The sequence below is a fragment of the Staurois parvus genome, unplaced genomic scaffold (genome assembly GCF_062004578.1).
Source record: "Staurois parvus isolate SC_StPar_1 unplaced genomic scaffold, SC_StPar_1.0 ptg002020l, whole genome shotgun sequence".
In the NCBI taxonomy this organism is placed as follows: Eukaryota; Metazoa; Chordata; class Amphibia; order Anura; family Ranidae; genus Staurois; species Staurois parvus.
Genome location: NW_028319816.1, coordinates 62,376 through 85,047, shown reverse-complemented (window position 1 = coordinate 85,047; position 22,672 = coordinate 62,376). Strand labels below are relative to the sequence as shown.

The 22,672-nt window shown below is 55.8% G+C and overlaps 1 protein-coding gene across 2 annotated transcripts in view; it reads right to left on the bottom strand.

The window, feature by feature from the left end:
- The window catches only part of LOC149433021 (acid-sensing ion channel 1C-like), a 49,637-nt gene extending 28,143 nt beyond the window's left edge, over positions 1 to 21,494 (bottom strand). Inside the window, exon 1 of one of the 2 annotated variants that reach the window (XM_089664743.1) lies at positions 20,173 to 21,494. In XM_089664743.1, the coding sequence (XP_089520869.1) occupies positions 20,173 to 20,706 (534 nt within the window). In that variant the 5' untranslated portion in view covers positions 20,707 to 21,494. The remainder of the gene's footprint in view (positions 1 to 20,172) is intronic. The other variant, XM_089664744.1, reaches the window with a different exon arrangement.
- Between the last annotated feature and the right edge of the window lie 1,178 nt (positions 21,495 to 22,672).

Genomic DNA, 22,672 nt, shown 5'->3' with positions numbered 1-22,672 from the left:
CTGGGAGCACCCGCTGGCCAGCCCTGGTACTGCAGCTCATAAGGCAGGTGAGTCCCACTATTGCTGGCCAGTCCATTCCTGACAGTGTCATTATGCAGGGAGGGGGGATTGCCCCGCCCTGTGTCATTATGCAGGGAGGGGGGATTGCCCCGCCCTGTGTCATTATGCAGGGAGGAGGGATTGCCCCGCCCTGTGTCATTATGCAGGGAGGGGGATTGCCCCGCCCTGTGTCATTATGCAGGGAGGGGGGATTGCCCCGCCCTGTGTCATTATGCAGGGAGGAGGGATTGCCCCGCCCTGTGTCATTATGCAGGGAGGGGGGATTGCCCCGCCCTGTGTCATTATGCAGGGAGGGGGGATTGCCCCGCCCTGTGTCATTATGCAGGGAGGGGGATTGTCCCGCCCTGTGTCATTATGCAGGGAGGGGGGATTGTTCCGCCCTGTGTCATTATGCGGGGAGGGGGGATTGCCCCGCCCTGTGTCATTATGCAGGGAGGGGGGATTGCCCCGCCCTGTGTCATTATGCGGGGAGGGGGGATTGCCCCGCCCTGTGTCATTATGCAGGGAGGGGGGATTGCCCCGCCCTGTGTCATTATGCGGGGAGGGGGGATTGCCCCGCCCTGTGTCATTATGCAGGGAGGGGGGATTGCCCCGCCCTGTGTCATTATGCGGGGAGGGGGGATTGCCCCGCCCTGTGTCATTATGCAGGGAGGAGGGATTGCCCCGCCCTGTGTCATTATGCAGGGAGGGGGATTGTCCCGCCCTGTGTCATTATGCAGGGAGGGGGGATTGTCCCCTGAGTGTATATATCTTGTATCTGTGTTCAAATAAACTAGTCTACTTCCTGGTTTACTTCAAGATTGGTGTCATCTCATCCTGTATGGTCAGCGGTGGTGTCAGTGGTCGGTGTTCGGACGGAGAAGCCGGAGTCTAACAGAAGTACCCAAGCGCAGTCTGGGGTTGGTTCCATTACACCCCACCTACACCCCACCTAAACCCCCCACCTACACCCCACACCTATACCCCACCTACACCCCACACCTATACCCCACCTACACCCCACACCTATACCCCACCTACACCCCACACCTACACCCCACCTACACCCCACACCTATACCCCACCTACACCCCCCACCTATACCCCACCTACACCCCACACCTATACCCCACCTACACCCCCCACCTATACCCCACCTACACCCCCCACCTATACCCCACCTACACCCCCCACCTATACCCCACCTACACCCCACACCTATACCCCACCTACACCCCCCACCTATACCCCACCTACACCCCCCCACCTATACCCCACCTACACCCCACACCTATACCCCACCTACACCCCCCCACCTATACCCCACCTACACCCCCACCCCCTCACTCTCTGCACTGGAGAACATTGTTCTCCTTCTGGACTCCATGTATGAAGATGGAAGAAGAACGCCCGCCATCGCCCCCATCAATCCATTTGGAATGTTTTTGGGTTCCCAGCACGGCTCTGTCTGTCTGTCAGGGACTGGACTGCCATCACTGGTGTCCCCCGCCACCTCCTCTCCTCCCCAACCAGAAATGTCCATCTTACCAATCATTAGATCTGTTGTCACCTGGATATCCGGCCAGTAACATACCAGCAAGGATCACAGAGGGGAAAGCTCCGCCCACCACCCAGGATCACAGAGAGGAAAGCTCCGCCCACCACTCGGGACCACAGAGAGGAAAGGGTGGGAATAGTATATATATGTACTTCATTCCAATAAATATCCCCTCTGCAGCCAAGGTGTGTCAGAGAGCATGGTGGCTCTGATGGAGAGTCGCAGGCTCCGGGAATAGGGGGCCGGAACATCCGCGGCTCCTTTGGAGGTAATTGCTACGAATGACTGAGAGGGGGAGGTGCAATGAGGCAGTATATTCTCTCCTCGGGGTCAGTGACAGGTGCTCGTTAATTCTCTGTCCTAAATGTGAGTTACTCCCATCCCTCAACAATGGTCATGAAGCCCTTCTACATCTACAACCTTTCTACAGTACTGGCTGGAGACTCACCTGAAGGTCCCTGCAGACATGTCCGAAATGGGATCTCACCCTTCTCCATCCAAACCCAACCAGTACTGGCCGGAGACTCACCTGAAGGTCCCTGCAGACATGTCCGAAATGGGATCTCACCCTTCTCCATCCAAACCCAACCAGTACTGGCCGGAGGGTCACCTGAAGATCCCTGCAGACATGTCCGAAATGGGATCTCACCCTTCTCCATCCAAACCCAACCAGTACTGGCCGGAGACTCACCTGAAGGTCCCTGCAGACATGTCCGAAATGGGATCTCACCCTTCTCCATCCAAACCCAACCAGTACTGGCCGGAGGGTCACCTGAAGATCCCTGCAGACATGTCCGAAATGGGATCTCACCCTTCTCCATCCAAACCCAACCAGTACTGGCCGGAGACTCACCTGAAGGTCCCTGCAGACATGTCCGAAACGGGATCTCACCCTTCTCCATCCAATTCCAACCAGTACTGGCCGGAGACTCACCTGAAGGTCCCTGCAGACATGTCCGAAATGGGATCTCACCCTTCTCCATCCAAACCCAACCAGTACTGGCCAGAGACTCACCTGAAGGTCCCTGCAGACATGTCTGAAACGGGATCTCACCCTTCTCCATCCAATTCCAACCAGTACTGGCCGGAGACTCACCTGAAAGTCCCTGCAGACATGTCAGAAATGGGATCTCACCCTTCTCCATTCAAACCCAACCAGTACTGGCCGGAGACTCACCTGAAGGTCCCTGCAGACATGTCTGAAATGGGATCTCACCCTTCTCCATCCAAACCCAACCAGTACTGGCCAGAGGGTCACCTGAAGATCCCTGCAGACGTGTGAGGGTTGTATCCTGCCCTAGGCCTACTACAGAGAGTATTCCCACCAGAACAAGAAGAGCGGAGAATCTCCTAGATGGGGTCTCACCCTTCTCCATCCAAACCAGTATTGGCCAGAGGGTCACCTGAAGGTCCATGTAGACGTGTGAGGGTTGTATCCTGCCCCGGGTCTACTACAGAGTGTATTCCCACCAGGACAAGAAGAGCGAAGAATCTCCTAGATGAGGTCTCACCCTTCTCCATCCAAACCAGTATTGGCCAGAGGGTCACCTGAAGGTCCATGTAGACGTGTGATGGTTGTATCCTGCCCCGGGTCTACTACAGAGTGTATTCCCACCAGGACAAGAAGAGCGAAGAATCTCTTGATGAGGTCTCACCCTTCTCCATCCAAACCAGTATTGGCCAGAGGGTCACCTGAAGATCCCTGCAGACGTGTGAGGGTTGTATCCTGCCCTAGGCCTACTACAGAGAGTATTCCCACCAGGACAAGAAGAGCGGAGAATCTCCTAGATGGGGTCTCACCCTTCTCCATCCAAACCAGTATTGGCCAGAGGGTCACCTGAAGGTCCATGTAGACGTGTGAGGGTTGTATCCTGCCCCGGGTCTACTACAGAGTGTATTCCCACCAGGACAAGAAGAGCGGAGAATCTCCTAGATGGGGTCTCACCCTTCTCCATCCAAACCAGTACTGGTCGGAGGGTCACCTGAAGGTCCCTGCAGACATATGAGGGTTGTATCCTGCCCCGGGCCCACTACAGAGAGTATTCCCACCAGGACAGGAAGAGCGGAGAATCTCCTAGATGGGGTCTCACCCTTCTCCATCCAAACCAGTGCTGGTCGGAGGGTCACCTGAAGGTCCCTGCAGACGTGTGAGGGTTGTATCCTGCCCCGGGCCCACTACAGAGAGTATTCCCACCAGGACAGGAAGAGCGGAGAATCTCCTAGATGGGGTCTCACCCTTCTCCATCCAAACCAGTACTGGTCGGAGGGTCACCTGAAGGTCCCTGCAGACATATGAGGGTTGTATCCTGCCCCGGGCCCACTACAGAGAGTATTCCCACCAGGACAGGAAGAGCGGAGAATCTCCTAGATGGGGTCTCACCCTTCTCCATCCAAACCAGTATTGGCCAGAGGGTCACCTGAAGGTCCATGTAGACGTGTGATGGTTGTATCCTGCCCCGGGTCTACTACAGAGAGTATTCCCACCAGGACAGGAAGAGCGGAGAATCTCCGAGATGGGGTCTCACCCTTCTCCATCCAAACCAGTACTGGCCGGAGGGTCACCTGAAGGTCCATGTAAACATGTGAGGGTTGTGTCCTGCCCCGGGCCCACTACAGAGCGTATTCCCACCAGGACAGGAAGAGCGGAGAATCTCCTAGATGGGGTCTCACCCTTCTCCATCCAAACCAGTACTGGCCGGAGGGTCACCTGAAGGTCCCTGCAGACATATGAGGGTTGTATCCTGCCCCAGGCCCACTACAGAGAGTATTCCCACCAGGACAGGAAGAGCGGAGAATCTCCTAGATGGGGTCTCACCCTTCTCCATCCAAACCAGTACTGGCCGGAGGGTCACCTGAAGGTCCCTGCAGACGTGTGAGGGTTGTATCCTGCCCCGGGCCCACTACAGAGAGTATTCCCACCAGGACAGGAAGAGCGGAGAATCTCCTAGATGGGGTCTCACCCTTCTCCATCCAAACCAGTACTGGCCGGAGGGTCACCTGAAGGTCCATGTAAACATGTGAGGGTTGTGTCCTGCCCCGGGCCCACTACAGAGCGTATTCCCACCAGGACAGGAAGAGCGGAGAATCTCCTAGATGGGGTCTCACCCTTCTCCATCCAAACCAGTACTGGCCGGAGGGTCACCTGAAGGTCCCTGCAGACATATGAGGGTTGTATCCTGCCCCAGGCCCACTACAGAGAGTATTCCCACCAGGACAGGAAGAGCGGAGAATCTCCTAGATGGGGTCTCACCCTTCTCCATCCAAACCAGTACTGGCCGGAGGGTCACCTGAAGGTCCCTGCAGACGTGTGAGGGTTGTATCCTGCCCCGGGCCCACTACAGAGAGTATTCCCACCAGGACAGGAAGAGCGGAGAATCTCCTAGATGGGGTCTCACCCTTCTCCATTCAGATCACACAGTATTGGCTGGAGGGTCACCTGAAGGTCCCTGCAGACTCGAGGATGATGGGGGTGGACAAGCATGTTGCTGATTGTGGAGGGAAGAAGGTTACATTTGGAATATCTATGTGAGGCAATCAGTCCTTCATTAGACTGGGCATCCTGGGGGGGGGGGATGGGGGTCGAGGAAAGATTCCATAATCGATCATAGAGAGTAACGTCTAGCGATAGAGCCGTCCAACCCGTCCTCGTATCCTTCACAGCCCTCTGCAGATCAGGAATTCACCGTTCTTGGGCTGGAGGCTCTGCAATGACTGGTGGGAGCAGAGGATTGTGGGAATTGATTGGGGTCCCTGGGGGGGATCAGGTGGAGGGGACCGGAGGTGTCACATTCGTAGCGAGGACAATATGGAAATTTAAGAAGGAAAATCAATTTGGAGACTCAGAGCTGTGACTGCAGATTCCGGAGAAGATTCCCGAGCTACAAATCCCCCAAAATGTACAAATCTGACAGCAAGGAGCATGATTCATAGTGCGGGGGATGGGGGAACATTATATGGGGGGGATGATGGAGCATGATTCATAGTGCGGGGGATGGGGGAACATTATATGGGGGGGATGATGGAGCGTGATTCATAGTGCGGGGGGTGGGGGGACATTATATGGGGGGGATGATGGAGCATGATTCATAGTGCGGGGGATGGGGGAACATTATATGGGGGGGATGATGGAGCATGATTCATAGTGCGGGGGATGGGGGGACATTATATGGGGGGATGATGGAGCATGATTCATAGTGCGGGGGATGGGGGGACATTATATGGGGGGGATGATGGAGCATGATTCATAGTGCGGGGGATGGGGGGACATTATATGGGGGGATGATGGAGCATGATCCATAGTGCGGGGGATGGGGGGATATTATATGGGGGGCATGATGGAGCATGATTCATAGTGCGGGGGATGGGGGGACATTATATGGGGGGGATGATGGAGCATGATTCATAGTGCGGGGGATGGGGGGACATTATATGGGGGGGATGATGGAGCATGATTCATAGTGCGGGGGATGGGGAGACATTATATGGGGGGGATGATGGAGCATGATCCATAGTGCGGGGGATGGGGGGACATTACATGGGGGGGGGGGATGATGGAGCATGATCCATAGTGCGGGGGATGGGGGGACATTATATGGGGGGGATGATGGAGCATGATTCATAGTGCGGGGGATGGGGGAACATTATATGGGGGGGATGATGGAGCATGATTCATAGTGCGGGGGATGGGGGGACATTATATGGGGGGGATGATGGAGCATGATTCATAGTGCGGGGGATGGGGGAACATTATATGGGGGGGATGATGGAGCATGATTCATAGTGCGGGGGATGGGGGGACATTATATGGGGGGGATGATGGAATATGATCCATAGTGCGGGGGATGGGGGGACATTATATGGGGGGGATGATGGAGCATGATTCATAGTGCGGGGGATGGGGGGACATTATATGGGGGGGATGATGGAGCATGATTCATAGTGCGGGGGATGGGGGAACATTATATGGGGGGGATGATGGAGCATGATTCATAGTGCGGGGGATGGGGGGACATTATATGGGGGGATGATGGAATATGATCCATAGTGCGGGGGATGGGGGGACATTATATGGGGGGATGATGGAGCATGATCCATAGTGCGGGGGATGGGGGGACATTATATGGGGGGATGATGGAGCATGATCCATAGTGCGGGGGATGGGGGGACATTATATGGGGGGATGATGGAGCATGATCCATAGTGCGGGGGATGGGGGGACATTATATGGGGGGGATGATGGAGCATGATTCATAGTGCGGGGGATGGGGGGACATTATATGGGGGGGATGATGGAGCATGATTCATAGTGCGGGGGATGTACATCCTGGAAGACGTGGCTGGGCGCTCCTGGATGGAAGAGTTCAGGTGTTGTTAGTGGGGGTTTGGCACGTAGTGGAAGATGAAGTTCCGTGGATCTGTCCTCAGGTGGAGGAGAGATTTCCACACTCTTCCTAAGACGTCTCTCCTGCCTTGTGGCCCCGTGTCTGAGCCTTGTGGCCCCGTGTCTGAGCCTTGTGGCCCCGTGTCTGAGCCTTGTGGCCCCGTGTCTGAGCCTTGTGGCCCCGTGTCTGAGCCTTGTGGCCCCGTGTCTGAACCTTGTGGCCCCGTGTCTGAGCCTTGTGGCCCCGTGTCTGAGCCTTGTGGCCCCGTGTCTGATATTCGTCTTTTCTGGTGGCTTTTCGTGGCGTTATCTTCTCATTATTCGATGTTCTTGTTGAGGAATTGTAGGTTGGATCCTCTGATCGGTGGGCTGCTCACGTTCAGTCCATTTGTTGGTGGTTCTGTGGGCGCCTCGTGGAGAGGTCGGGCCACGGAAAGGAGTGAGGAGATCTACATCCTGTCCTGATTCCGGGTGACGTGGCTCTCCCAGGGGGAGGAATAATAATACTGGGTGCTCTTCACCAGAATTCCTGATACCACAGAGGTCCCCGAAACTCTTCTCTGCAACTGGCACCAGGTCGTGGCCCCTGGATTGGCCCCACCAGGGAGAGGCACGTACAGGAGGGCCACGAGTCAGGATCTAGCGGAGAGGTGGTGAGGACACAGAAGTCAGACGGTCCAGGTCATCGTTGCATTGGTGGTGATGGGACCGTAGTAGACACAAGGTGGTCCTAGCCACCACTTACTGGCGTGGTAACATCACGTGGCACCTCCCGCCCTCTGGATACCAGCGGCCATCGCTCCCAGGGGGTCACTGCATGAGGCCACCAGTGGAAGCCCCCCACAGGAACCTCGGAGGGATCTCACTGGAGCTTCACAGGGATGAATGCACCTTTATGGTGGGACTGGGAAGGGGGGTGGTAATGTAAGGGAAGGGGGGCGGATGATGTAAGGGAAGGGGGGCGGATGATGTAAGGGAAGGGGGGCGGATAATGTAAGGGAAGGGGGGCGGATAATGTAAGGGAAGGGGGGCGGATGATGTAAGGGAAGGGGGGCGGATGATGTAAGGGAAGGAGGGTGGTAATGTAAGGGAAGGGGGGCGGATGATGTAAGGGAAGGGGGGCGGATGATGTAAGGGAAGGGGGGCGGATAATGTAAGGGAAGGAGGGCGGATGATGTAAGGGAAGGGGGGCGGATGATGTAAGGGAAGGGGGGTGGTAATGTAAGGGAAGGGGGGCGGATGATGTAAGGGAAGGGGGGCGGATGATGTAAGGGAAGGGGGGCGGATGATGTAAGGGAAGGGGGGTGGTAATGTAAGGGAAGGGGGGCGGATGATGTAAGGGAAGGGGGGCGGATGATGTAAGGGAAGGGGGGCGGATAATGTAAGGGAAGGGGGGCGGATGATGTAAGGGAAGGGGGGCGGATGATGTAAGGGAAGGGGGGTGGTAATGTAAGGGAAGGGGGGCGGATAATGTAAGGGAAGGGGGGCGGATGATGTAAGGGAAGGGGGGCGGATGATGTAAGGGAAGGGGGGTGGTAATGTAAGGGAAGGGGGGCGGATGATGTAAGGGAAGGGGGGCGGATGATGTAAGGGAAGGGGGGCGGATAATGTAAGGGAAGGGGGGCGGATGATGTAAGGGAAGGGGGGTGGTAATGTAAGGGAAGGGGGGCGGATAATGTAAGGGAAGGGGGGCGGATGATGTAAGGGAAGGGGGGCGGATGATGTAAGGGAAGGGGGGTGGTAATGTAAGGGAAGGGGGGCGGATGATGTAAGGGAAGGGGGGCGGATGATGTAAGGGAAGGGGGGTGGTAATGTAAGGGAAGGGGGGCGGATGATGTAAGGGAAGGGGGGTGGTAATGTAAGGAGGAGGGGCTGGGATGCGTAGGGTGATGGAGGACACTGATGTAACGGGGGGGGGGGTGAGATTCTGACCTCTGCTGGGATAGGGGGCGATAGTGAGATCCATAGCACACAGCCCCCGGGGGGGTGGTAATAGAGCCGGATTGGGAGATGGAGGGGAGAGAAGGCAGGAGGGGTGGATGGATGAGGCTCTGGGCCCCGGGTGGAGGAGGGTTAGGGGGGTGAAGGTTGGTGTCTTGTACTGTGCTGCCCCATGCGTCGTCCCCTCCCCTCCCCCTCCTCTCCTCTTCGGATGTTTTGCATCCCAGACTGGATTTGTATAAATGATTTCCATGTCCTGTCACCCGATCATCTGAGCCGAGATCGATCCCCCCCACCTGCCATTCACACCTCAGGTGTCCCCGGGATAGACGCCTCCCACAGGCTGGGTCATGGCTCTGTCTGAGGAGCCACAAGTTGGGGTCAGGAGTGAGACAGAGAGTGCAGGGGTCAGGAGTGAGTCAGGGAGTGCAGGGGTCAGGAGTGAGACAGAGAGTGCAGGGGTCAGGAGGGAGTCAGGGAGTGCAGGGGTCAGGAGTGAGACAGAGAGTGCAGGGGTCAGGAGTGAGACAGAGAGTGCAGGGGTCAGGAGGGAGTCAGGGAGTGCAGGGGTCAGGAGTGAGACAGAGAGTGCAGGGGTCAGGAGGGAGTCAGGGAGTGCAGGGGTCAGGAGTGAGACAGAGAGTGCAGGGGTCAGGAGTGAGTCAAGGAGTGCAGGGGTCAGGAGTGAGACAGAGAGTGCAGGGGTCAGGAGTGAGACAGAGAGTGCAGGGGTCAGGAGGGAGTCAGGGAGTGCAGGGGTCAGGAGTGAGACAGGGAGTGCAGGGGTCAGGAGGGAGTCAGGGAGTGCAGGGGTCAGGAGTGAGTCAGGGAGTGCAGGGGTCAGGAGTGAGTCAGGGAGTGCAGGGGTCAGGAGGGAGTCAGGGAGTGCAGGGGTCAGGAGTGAGTCAGGGAGTGCAGGGGTCAGGAGTGAGTCAGGGAGTGCAGGGGTCAGGAGTGAGCCAGAGAGTGCAGGGGTCAGGAGTGAGACAGAGAGTGCAGGGGTCAGGAGTGAGACAGAGAGTGCAGGGGTCAGGAGGGAGTCAGGGAGTGCAGGGGTCAGGAGTGAGTCAGGGAGTGCAGGGGTCAGGAGTGAGTCAGAGAGTGCAGGGGTCAGGAGGGAGTCAGGGAGTGTATGGGTCAGGAGTGAGTCAGAGAGTGCAGGGGTCAGGAGTGAGTCAGAGAGTGCAGGGGTCAGGAGTGAGTCAGAGACTGCAGGGGTCAGGAGTGAGTCAGGGAGTGCCGGGGTCAGGAGTGAGTCAGGGAGTGCAGGGGTCAGGAGTAAGTCAGAGAGTGCAGGGGTCAGGAGTGAGTCAGAGAGTGCAGGGGTCAGGAGTGAGTCAAGGAGTGCATGGGTCAGGAGTGAGTCAGGGAGTGCAGGGGTCAGGAGGGAGTCAAGGAGTGCAGGGGTCAGGAGTGAGTCAGGGAGTGCAGGGGTCAGGAGTGAGTCAGGGAATGCAGGGGTCAGAGGTACGTGTCGAGGTCAGGAATAATGGTGGCATAGGTGCAGGGAGGAAAAATTATACTTGCAGAGTGCAGAGGTCAGGAGTAGGAGATGCAAAGACTGAGGTCAGGAGTTCCTGGACCAAGACCTCTGCACTCGGTGTGTCACTCCTATCCCCTGTTTTGTGTCCATCTCCTGTGACCTGTGCAAGCTGTGCGCCACTTACTCCTGACCCCTGCGCTCTGTGCGCCACTTACTCCTGACCCCTGCATTCTGTGCGTCACATACTCCTGACCCCTGCATTCTGTGCGTCACATACTCCTGACCCCTGCATTCTGTGCGTCACATACTCCTGACCCCTGCATTCTGTGTGCCATTTGCTCTTGATCCCTGCATTCTGTGCGCCATTTACTCCTGACTCCTGCTCTGTGTATTACATGCCTTTTGACTTCTGCACTATGCGCCACTCCTGACCTCTGCACTTAATAGGTAATTTATATTTAATCCCTGCACTATGTTCCACAGTCACTCCTGAACTCTGCACCTTGTGCATCATTTAGTTCTATGTTCTAAACTTTTTGTGTCACTTACTCCTGACCCCTGCATTCTCTGCGTCACATACTCCTGACCCCTGCATGCTGTCCATCACTTACTCCTGGCCCCTGCATTCTCTGCGTCACATACTCCTGACCCCTGCATGCTGTCCATCACTTACTCCTGGCCCCTGCATTCTCTGCGTCACATACTCCTGACCCCTGCATGCTGTCCATCACTTACTCCTGGCCCCTGCATTCTGTCCATCACTTACTCCTGGCCCCTGCATTCTGTGCATCACTTACTCCTGACCCCTGCATTCTCTGCGTCACATACTCCTGACCCCTGCATTCTGTGCATCACTTACTCCTGACCCCTGCATGCTGTCCATCACTTACTCCTGACCCCTGCATTCTGTGCATCACTTACTCCTGACCCCTGCATTCTGTGCATCACTTACTCCTGACCCCTGCATGCTGTCCATCACTTACTCCTGACCCCTGCATTTTGTGCATCATGTCTCCCGAACTCTGCTCTGCATGCAACTCTTACTCCTGACCCCTGCATTCTGTGTGTCAGTTACAACCTCATTGCACAATGAATCATTTACACCTAACTCCAGCACACTATGTATCATTCCTGACCTCTTCACTCTTTACATGACTTACTCCTGACCCCTGCACTCTCTGCATCACTTACACCTGAACTCTGCACTCTGAGCACCACTTACTCCTGACCCCTGCACTCTCTGCATCACTTACTCCTGACCCCTGCACTCTCTGCATCACTTACACCTGCACTCTGCACGCTGAGCACCACTTACTCCTGACCCCTGCACTCTCTGCATCACTTACACCTGCACTCTGCACGCTGAGCGCCACTTACTCCTGACCCCTGCACTCTCTGCATCACTTACTCCTGACCCCTGCACTCTCTGCATCGCTTACACCTGAACTCTGCACTCTGAGCACCACTTACTCCTGACCCCTGCACTCTCTGCATCACTTACTCCTGACCCCTGCACTCTCTGCATCTCTTACACATGAACTCTGTACTCTGAGCACCACTTACTCCTGACCCCTGCACTCTCTGCATCACTTACACCTGCACTCTGCACGCTGAGCACCACTTACTCCTGACCCCTGCACTCTCTGCATCACTTACACCTGCACTCTGTACTCTGAGCACCACTTACTCCTGACCCCTGCACTCTCTACATCACACCTGAACTCTGCACTCTGAGCACCACTTACACCTGACCCCTGCACTCTCTGCATCACTTACTCCTGACCCCTGCACTTTGTGTATCACTAACTACAGATTTATGGAAAGAAAATAATGCACAGTGTGTGGGGGTGAGGAGTAAGTGATGCAGAGAGTGCAGAGGTCAGGATAATGTGACACACAGAGTGCAGAGGTCAGGATAATGTGACACACAGAGTGCAGAGGTCAGGATAATGTGACACACAGAGTGCAGAGGTCAGGATAATGGGGGACACAGAGTGCAGAGGTCAGGATAATGTGACACACAGAGTGCAGAGGTCAGGATAACGTGACAAAGTGCAGAGGTCAAGATAATGGGACAAACAGAGTGCAGAGGTCAGGATAATGGGGGACACAGAGTGCAGAGATCAGGATAATGGGGGACACCTAGTGCAGAGGTCAGGATAATGGGGGACACCTAGTGCACAGGTCAGGATAATTGGGGACACCTAGTGCAGGGGTCAGGATAATGGGGGACACCTAGTGCAGGGGTCAGGATAATGTGACACACAGAGAGCAGAGGTCAGGATAATGGGACACACAGAGTGCAGAGGTCAGGATAATGGGACACAAAGAGTGCAGAGGTCAGGATAATGGGGGACACAGAGTGCAGAGATCAGGATAATGGGGGACACCTAGTGCAGGGGTCAGGATAATGGGACACACAGAGTGCAGAGATCAGGATAATGGGACACACAGAGTGCAGAGGTCAGGATAATGGGACACACAGAGTGCAGAGATCAGGATAATAGAGGACACCTAGTGCAGAGGTCAGGATAATGGGGGACACCTAGTGCAGGGGTCAGAATAATGGGGGACACCTAGTGCAGGGGTCAAGATAATGTGACACAAAGAGTGCAGAGGTCAGGATAATGGGACACACAGAGTGCAGAGGTCAGAATAATGGGGGACACCTAGTGCAGGGGTCAGGATAATGGGGGACACAGAGTGCAGAGGTCAGGATAATGGGACACACAGAGTGCAGAGGTCAGGATAATGGGACACACAGAGTGCAGAGGTCAGGATAATGGGACACACAGAGTGCAGAGGTCAGGATAATGTGACAAAGTGCAGAGGTCAGGATAATGGGGCACACAGAGTGCAGAGGTCAGGATAATGGGGGACACCTAGTGCAGAGGTCAGGATAATGGGACACACAGAATGCAGAGGTCAGGATAATGGGACACACAGAGTGCAGAGGTCAGAATAATGGGACACACAGAGTGCAGAGGTCAGAATAATGGGACACACAGAGTGCAGAGGTCAGAATAATGGGGGACACCTAGTGCAGGGGTCCGGATAATGGGACACACAGAGTGCAGAGGTCAGGATAATGGGGGACACCTAGTGCAGAGGTCAGGATAATGGGACACACAGAGTGCAGAGGTCAGGATAATGGGACACAAAGAGTGCAGAGGTCAGGATAATGGGACACACAGAGTGCAGAGGTCAGGATAATGGGGGACACCTAGTGCAGGGGTCAGGATAATGGGGGACACCTAGTGCAGGGGTCAGGATAATGGGACACACAGAGTGCAGAGGTCAGGATAATGGGGGACACCTAGTGCAGAGGTCAGGATAATGGGACACACAGAGTGCAGAGGTCAGGATAATGGGGGACACCTAGTGCAGGGGTCAGGATAATGGGACACACAGAGTGCAGAGGTCAGGATAATGGGGGACACCTAGTGCAGAGGTCAGGATAATGGGGGACACCTAGTGCAGGGGTCAGGATAATGGGACACACAGAGTGCAGAGGTCAGGATAATGGGACACACAGAGTGCAGAGGTCAGGATAATGGGGGACACCTAGTGCAGAGGTCAGGATAATGGGACACACAGAGTGCAGAGGTCAGGATAATGGGGGACACCTAGTGCAGGGGTCAGGATAATGGGACACACAGAGTGCAGAGGTCAGGATAATGGGACACACAGAGTGCAGAGGTCAGGAGCAGGTGATGTATAGTATGCAGGGGTAAGTGACATAAGTGGGCGTAGCCACCCGTGGACAGCAGCATTATTGCCCTATGGGAGGGGAGCTGTAGATGGAAGCTGATAGTTGTAAGCACCCCGGCCGGTGTCAGCTGGGTCTAAGTCTGGCCGGTGTCAGCTGGGTCTAAGTCTGGCCGGTGTCAGCTGGGTCTAAGTCTGGCCGGTGTCAGCTGGTTTCCCAACCCCTGGAACTGACACTTTTTCTGGGCAGCTTGGTCGGTCTATGAAAGGCAGTTGAAGGTCAGAGTTTCTGGCAGGATCGCTGGGGGACACTGCTGACATTTCTCCTTTTGCTCGGAGTTCCACTTTAACATGAGATTTCTGATTCTCAGATTGGATCAGCGAAGGTCTGAGGCTGCAGTCACATGACCAGAACCGGTGCCAATGACAGTGGGGGGGAGGGAGGGACTGATCCCTGCAGCTGGTTCTGCCTCCTGCGAGGACCTACCTGCAGCCACCGCACTTCTCCCTGGATGTCCGCCTGCGGCGATCGCTGCTGGATGGTTCACTACAGAGAAGCCACAGCCTGAGCAGAGAGAAGCCAGTCCCCGGCCAGCATGCTGCAGAGGAGGACTCTTGACCCTTCAGTGACCCTGACTGGAGACTCTTGACCCTTCAGTGACCCTGACTGGAGACTCTTGACCCTTCAGTGACCCTGACTGGAGACTCTTGACCCTTCAGTGACCCTGACTGGAGACTCTTGACCCTTCAGTGACCCTGACTGGAGACTCTTGACCCTTCAGTGACCCTGACTGGAGACTCTTGACCCTTAAGTGACCCTGACTGGAGACTCTTGACCCTTAAGTGACCCTGACTGGAGACTCTTGACCCTTAAGTGACCCTGACTGGAGACTCTTGACCCTTTAGTGACCCTGACTGGAGACTCTTGACCCAGAAGTGACCCTGACTGGAGACTCTTGACCCAGCATTGACCCTGACTGGAGACTCTTGACCCTTCAGTGACCCTGACTGGAGACTCTTGACCCTTCAGTGACCCTGACTGGAGACTCTTGACCCTTCAGTGACCCTGACTGGAGACTCTTGACCCTTTAGTGACCCTGACTGGAGACTCTTGACCCAGCAGTGACCCTGACTGGAGACTCTTGACCCAGCATTGACCCTGACTGGAGACTCTTGACCCTTTAGTGACCCTGCCTGGGGACTATTGACCCTTCAGTGACCCTGACTGGAGACTCTTGACCCTTTAGTGACCCTGACTGGAGACTCTTGACCCAGCAGTGACCCTGACTGGAGACTCTTGACCCTTCAGTGACCCTGACTGGAGACTCTTGACCCTTTAGTGACCCTGCCTGGGGACTCTTGACCCTTCAGTGACCCTGACTGGGGACTCCTGACCTTTCAGTGAGCCTGACTGGAGACTCTTGACCCTTCAGTGACCCTGACTGGAGACTCTAGACCCAGCAGTGAGCCTGACTGGAGACTCTTGACCCTTCAGTGACCTTGACTGGAGACTTATGACCCAGCAGTGACCCTGACTGGAGACTCTTGACCCAGCATTGACCCTGACTGGAGACTCTTGACCCAGCATTGACCCTGCCTGGGGACTCTTGACCCTTCAGTGACCCTGACTGGGGACTCTTGACCTTTCAGTGACCCTGACTGGAGACTCTTGACCCAGCAGTGAGCCTGACTGGAGACTCTTGACCCTTCAATGACCCTGACTGGAGACTCTAGACCCAGCAGTGACCCTGACTGGAGACTCTTGACCCAGAAGTGACCCTGATTGGGGACTCTTGATCCTGCAGTGACCCTGACTAGAGACTCTTGACCCTTCAGTGACCCTGACTGGAGATTCTTGATCCTGCAGTGACCCTGACTGGAGACTCTTGACCCAGTAGTGACCCTGATTGGGGACTCTTGATCCTGCAGTGACCCTGACTAGAGACTCTTGACCCTTCAGTGACCCTGACTGGAGACTCTTGACCCAGTAGTGACCCTGACTGGAGACTCTTGACCCTTCAGTGACCCTGACTGGAGACTCTTGACCCAGTAGTGACCCTGACTGGAGACTCTTGACCCTTCAGTGACCCTGAGTGGAGACTCTTGACCCTGCAGTGACCCTGACTGGAGACTCTTGACCCTTCAGTGACCCTGAGTGGAGACTCTTGACCCTTCATTGACCCTGACTGGAGACTCGTGACCCAGCAGTGACCCTGCCTGGGAACTCTTGACCCTTCGGTGACCCTGACTGGGGACTCTTGACCTTTCAGTGACCCTGGCTGGAGACTCTTGACCCAGCAGTGACCCTGACTGGGGACTCTTGACCCTGCAGTGACCTTGACTGGAGACTCTTGACCCAGCAGTGACCCTGACCTGAGACTCTTGACCCAGCAGTGACCCTGACTGGAGACTCTTGACCCAGCAGTGACCCTGACTGGAGACTCTTGACCCAGCAGTGACCCTGACTGGAGACTCTTGACCCAGCAGTGACCCTGACTGAAGACTCTTGACCCAGCAATGACCCTGACTGGAGACTCTTGACCCAGCAGTGACCCTGACTGGAGACTCTTGACCCTTCAGTGACCCTGACTGGAGACTCTAGACCCAGCAGTGACCCTGACTGGAGACTCTTGACCCAGCAGTGACCCTGACCTGAGACTCTTGACCCAGCAGTGACCCTGACTGGAGACTCTTGACCCAGCAATGACCCTGACTGGAGACTCTTGACCCAGCAGTGACCCTGACTGAAGACTCTTGACCCAGCAATGACCCTGACTGGAGACTCTTGACCCAGCAGTGACCCTGACTGGAGACTCTTGACCCTTCAGTGACCCTGACTGGAGACTCTTGACCCTTCAGTGACCCTGACTGGAGACTCTTGACCCTTCAGTGACCCTGACTGGAGACTCTTGACCCTGCAGTGACCCTGACTGGAGACTCTTGACCCAGAAGTCACCTTGACTGGAGACTTATGACCCAGCAGTGACCCTGACCTGAGACTTTTGACCCAGCAGTGACCCTGACTGGAGACTCTTGACCCAGCAGTGACCCTGACTGGAGACTCTTGACCCAGCAATGACCCTGACTGGAGACTCTTGACCCAGCAGTGACCCTGACTGGAGACTCTTGACCCTTCAGTGACCCTGACTGGAGACTCTTGACCCTTCAGTGACCTCATCTGATTGCCTTTGGCTACTGCTTCCCTTCCAGTCACTCTCTACCATTTCCCGTAGCCCTTTTGCCCCGTCTGATGCCCAAGCTCCATTCGTCATCAATCCCTTGGATGATGCCGGGATCTCTCCGTGACGTGCCAGGGACTGTGATCCACTCATGGAACGCTGACACGTAGGGAGGTGAGGGTGTCACCTTTCACTGCATTATTACAGCACGTGCCCATGGTGAGTCCATCATCTCTCAGGACCTCTTGGGACACAGAGAGGTCACCTGTAATGGTCCCCTTCCACATACCAGGCCGTGATGTCATGGTGGGGATCATGCTCGGTACCCACCACAGATGGCAACCCCCAACACGCATCCCCATGTAGAGGAAATCAGAAGCTCCCTCCATTCAGGGGTACTTACCACCAATGGCCCCCTTCCACATACCAGGCCGTGATGTCATGGTGGGGATCATGCTCGGTACCCACCACAGATGGCAACCCCCAACACGCATCCCCATGTAGAGGAAATCAGAAGCTCCCTCCATTCAGGGGTACTTACCACCAATGGTCCCCTTCCACATACCAGGCCGTGATGTCATGGTGGGGATCATGCTCGGTACCCACCACAGATGGCAACCCCCAACACGCATCCCCATGTAGAGGAAATCAGAAGCTCCCTCCATTCAGGGGTACTTACCACCAATGGCCCCCTTCCACAGACCAGGCCGTGATGTCATGGTGGGGATCATGCTCGGTACCCACCACAGATGGCAACCCCCAACACGCATCCCCATGTAGAAGAAATCAGAAGCTCCCTCCATTCAGGGGTACTTACCACCAATGGTCCCCTTCCACATACCAGGCCGTGATGTCATGGTGGGGATCATGCTCGGTACCCACCACAGATGGCAACCCCCAACACACATCCCCATGTAGAGGAAATCAGAAGCTCCCTCCATTCAGGGGTACTTACCACCAATGGTCCCCTTCCACATACCAGGCCGTGATGTCATGGTGGGGATCATGCTCGGTACCCACCACAGATGGCAACCCCCAACACGCATCCCCATGTAGAGGAAATCAGAAGCTCCCTCCATTCAGGGGTACTTACCACCAATGGTCCCCTTCCACATACCAGGCCGTGATGTCATGGTGGGGATCATGCTCGGTACCCACCACAGATGGCAACCCCCAACACGCATCCCCATGTAGAGGAAATCAGAAGCTCCCTCCATTCAGGGGTACTTACCACCAATGGCCCCCTTCCACATACCAGGCCGTGATGTCATGGTGGGGATCATGCTCGGTACCCACCACAGATGGCAACCCCCAACACGCATCCCCATGTAGAGGAAATCAGAAGCTCCCTCCATTCAGGGGTACTTACCACCAATGGCCCCCTTCCACAGACCAGGCCGTGATGTCATGGTGGGGATCATGCTCGGTACCCACCACAGATGGCAACCCCCAACACGCATCCCCATGTAGAGGAAATCAGAAGCTCCCTTCATTCCGGGGTACTTACCACCAATGGTCCCCTTCCACATACCAGGCCGTGATGTCATGGTGGGGATCATGCTCGGTACCCACCACAGATGGCAACCCCCAACACGCATCCCCATGTAGAGGAAATCAGAAGCTCCCTCCATTCAGGGGTACTTACCACCAATGGCCCCCTTCCACATACCAGGCCGTGATGTCATGGTGGGGATCATGCTCGGTACCCACCACAGATGGCAACCCCCAACACGCATCCCCATGTAGAGGAAATCAGAAGCTCCCTCCATTCAGGGGTACTTACCACCAATGGTCCCCTTCCACATACCAGGCCGTGATGTCATGGTGGGGATCATGCTCGGTACCCACCACAGATGGCAACCCCCAACACGCATCCCCATGTAGAGGAAATCAGAAGCTCCCTCCATTCAGGGGTTCTTACCACCAATGGTCCCCTTCCACAGACCAGGCCGTGATGTCATGGTGGGGATCATGCTCGGTACCCACCACAGATGGCAACCCCCAACACGCATCCCCATGTAGAGGAAATCAGAAGCTCCCTCCATTCAGGGGTACTTACCACCAATGGCCCCCTTCCACAGACCAGGCCGTGATGTCATGGTGGGGATCATGCTCGGTACCCACCACAGATGGCAACCCCCAACACGCATCCCCATGTAGAGGAAATCAGAAGCTCCCTCCATTCAGGGGTACTTACCACCAATGGTCCCCTTCCACATACCAGGCCGTGATGTCATGGTGGGGATCATGCTCGGTACCCACCACAGATGGCAACCCCAAACACGCATCCCCATGTAGAGGAAATCAGAAGCTCCCTCCATTCAGGGGTTCTTACCACCAATGGTCCCCTTCCACATACCAGGCCGTGATGTCATGGTGGGGATCATGCTCGGTACCCACCACAGATGGCAACCCCCAACACGCATCCCCATGTAGAGGAAATCAGAAGCTCCCTCCATTCCGGGGTACTTACCACCAATGGCCCCCTTCCACATACCAGGCCGTGATGTCATGGTGGGGATCATGCTCGGTACCCACCACAGATGGCAAACCCCAACACGCAGCCCCATGTAGAGGAAATCAGAAGCTCCCTCCATTCAGGGGTTCTTACCACCAATGGTCCCCTTCCACATACCAGGCCGTGATGTCATGGTGGGGATCATGCTCGGTACCCACCACAGATGGCAACCCCCAACACGCATCCCCATGTAGAGGAAATCAGAAGCTCCCTCCATTCAGGGGTACTTACCACCAATGGCCCCCTTCCACAGACCAGGCCGTGATGTCATGGTGGGGATCATGCTCGGTACCCACCACAGATGGCAACCCCCAACACGCAGCCCCATGTAGAGGAAATCAGAAGCTCCCATTCAGGGGTACTTACCACCGAGAAGTTCCTTGGGCCGCACTCCTTGTTTCGATAGCGGCACGATAGGATCATATCGTCCAGAGAGTGGCCGGTCCGGTCAAAGAACTCCTGCATGTTGATCTTCACGGCATCGAACTTCTCGTTTTTCAGATTCAGATTGGCAATGGCCTCCTCTTTTCTGTCCTCCCAGCCCAGGAACTTGTCCAGCCACTCCAGGTCGTTGCGGGTCAGCTTGCTCTTCCGGAAACTGTTGTAGTTACAGATGGTGATGGCTGGGAAGGTCATGAGTTGGCTTTCTTCCTCATCGAGCGTGGTGACATGGTGGTACTCCGTGTAGTAGATGATCCGATCGGCCACTTGGAAGAGGAAGCAGCTGAGGGACGCCAGGAAGGCACAAGCCCAAAACACCCGGCGTGGGGTCACCCCTCCCGGCAGGAAGACGTGGCTGATCCCATGGAGCGTAGAGTTACTGGCGAAGGTGGTGAGATCAGAAGCCTTCGAATCGCTCTCCTCTTCCTCGGCTCCTTGTGGAGGTTTCAGGATATCCATTGGGAGACACTTGGACTCCTCTGTACGAGGAGAGGCTGGGACTCCTCTATACGGGGAGAGGCTGGGACTCCTGTATGGGGAGAGGCTGGGACTCCTCTGTACGGGGAGAGGCTGGGACTCCTCTATACGGGGAGAGGCTGGGACTCCTGTATGGGGAGAAGCTGGGACTCCTCTGTACGAGGAGAGGCTGGGACTCCTGTATGGGGAGAGGCTGGGACTCCTGTATGGGGAAAAGCTGGGACTCCTCTGTACGAGGAGAGGCTGGGACTCCTCTGTACGGGGAGAGGCTGGGACTCCTCTATGGGGAGAGGCTGGGACTCCTCTATACGGGGAGAGGCTGGGACTCCTGTATGGGGAGAGGCTGGGACTCCTGTATGGGGAGAGGCTGGGACTCCTGTATGGGGAGAGGCTGGGACTCCTCTATACGGGGAGAGGCTGGGACTCCTCTATACGGGGAGAGGCTGGGACTCCTCTATACGGGGAGAGGCTGGGACTCCTCTGTACGGGGAGAGGCTGGGACTCCTCTATGGGGAGAGGCTGGGACTCCTCTGTTCAGGGAGAAGCTGGGACTCCTCTGTTCGGGGAGAAGCTGGGACTCCTCTGTATGGGGAGAGGCTGGGACTCCTCTGTTCGGGGAGAGGCTGGGACTCCTCTGTTCGGGAAGCCTGGCGTTGTCTGCAGGACAGTGAAGGGGGTCTAAGTGACTGCAGTAGATGGACCCAACTGGCAGGCAGTGGACGCCCGAGTGTCTGACGGGATGCAGCTGAAGTTTGGTGTCTCTCAATCTGCGGTCTGAGAGTGAGGAGGAGGAGGAGGAGGAGGAGGAGGAGGGGGAGGGGGGGGGGAGGAGGAGGGGGGGGGCATGCTATTAGAGAGGATGGAGGACCACAGAGGGATGCTGAGGGCACCAATAATGGACGTCTCAGAAACCAAATACTTTGCATCCAGAGGACCCGAGGGAGGGGGGGGGAGGGGGAGCCGAGAGAACGAGGAACCGAGAACCTGAGATAACTCAGAGAGAATGTGTCTACACCACCCCCACCAACCTGACCGATACCGAGATCTGACCGAGATCTGACCCATACCGAGATCTGACCCATACCGAGATCTGACTGATACCGAGATCTGACCCATACTGAGATCTGACCGAGATCTGACCCATACCGAGATCTGACCCATACCGAGATCTGACTGATACCGAGATCTGACCCATACCGAGATCTGACCCATACCGAGATCTGACCGAGATCTGACCCATACCGAGATCTGACCCATACCGAGATCTGACCGAGATCTGACCCATACCGAGATCTGACCGAGATCTGACCCATACCGAGATCTGACCGAGATCTGACCCATACCGAGATCTGACCCATACCGAGATCTGACCGAGATCTGACCCATACCGAGATCTGACCGAGATCTGACCCATACCGAGATCTGACCCATACCGAGATCTGACCCATACCGAGATCTGACCGATACTGAGATCTGACCCATACCGAGATCTGACCGATACTGAGATCTGACCCATACCGAGATCTGATTCATACCGAGATCTGACCGAGATCTGACCCATACCGAGATCTGACCGATACTGAGATCTGACCCATACCAAGATCTGACCCATACCGAGATCTGACCGAGATCTGACCCATACCGAGATCTGACCGAGATCTGACCCATACCGAGATCTGACCCATACCGAGATCTGACCCATACCGAGATCTGACCCATACTGAGATCTGACCCATACCGAGATCTGACCCATACCGAGATCTGACCGAGATCTGACCCATACTGAGATCTGACCGAGATCTGACCCATACCGAGATCTGACCCATACCGAGATCTGACCGAGATCTGACCCATACTGAGATCTGACCGAGATCTGACCCATACCGAGATCTGACCCATACCGAGATCTGACCCATACCGAGATCTGACCGAGATCTGACCGAGATCT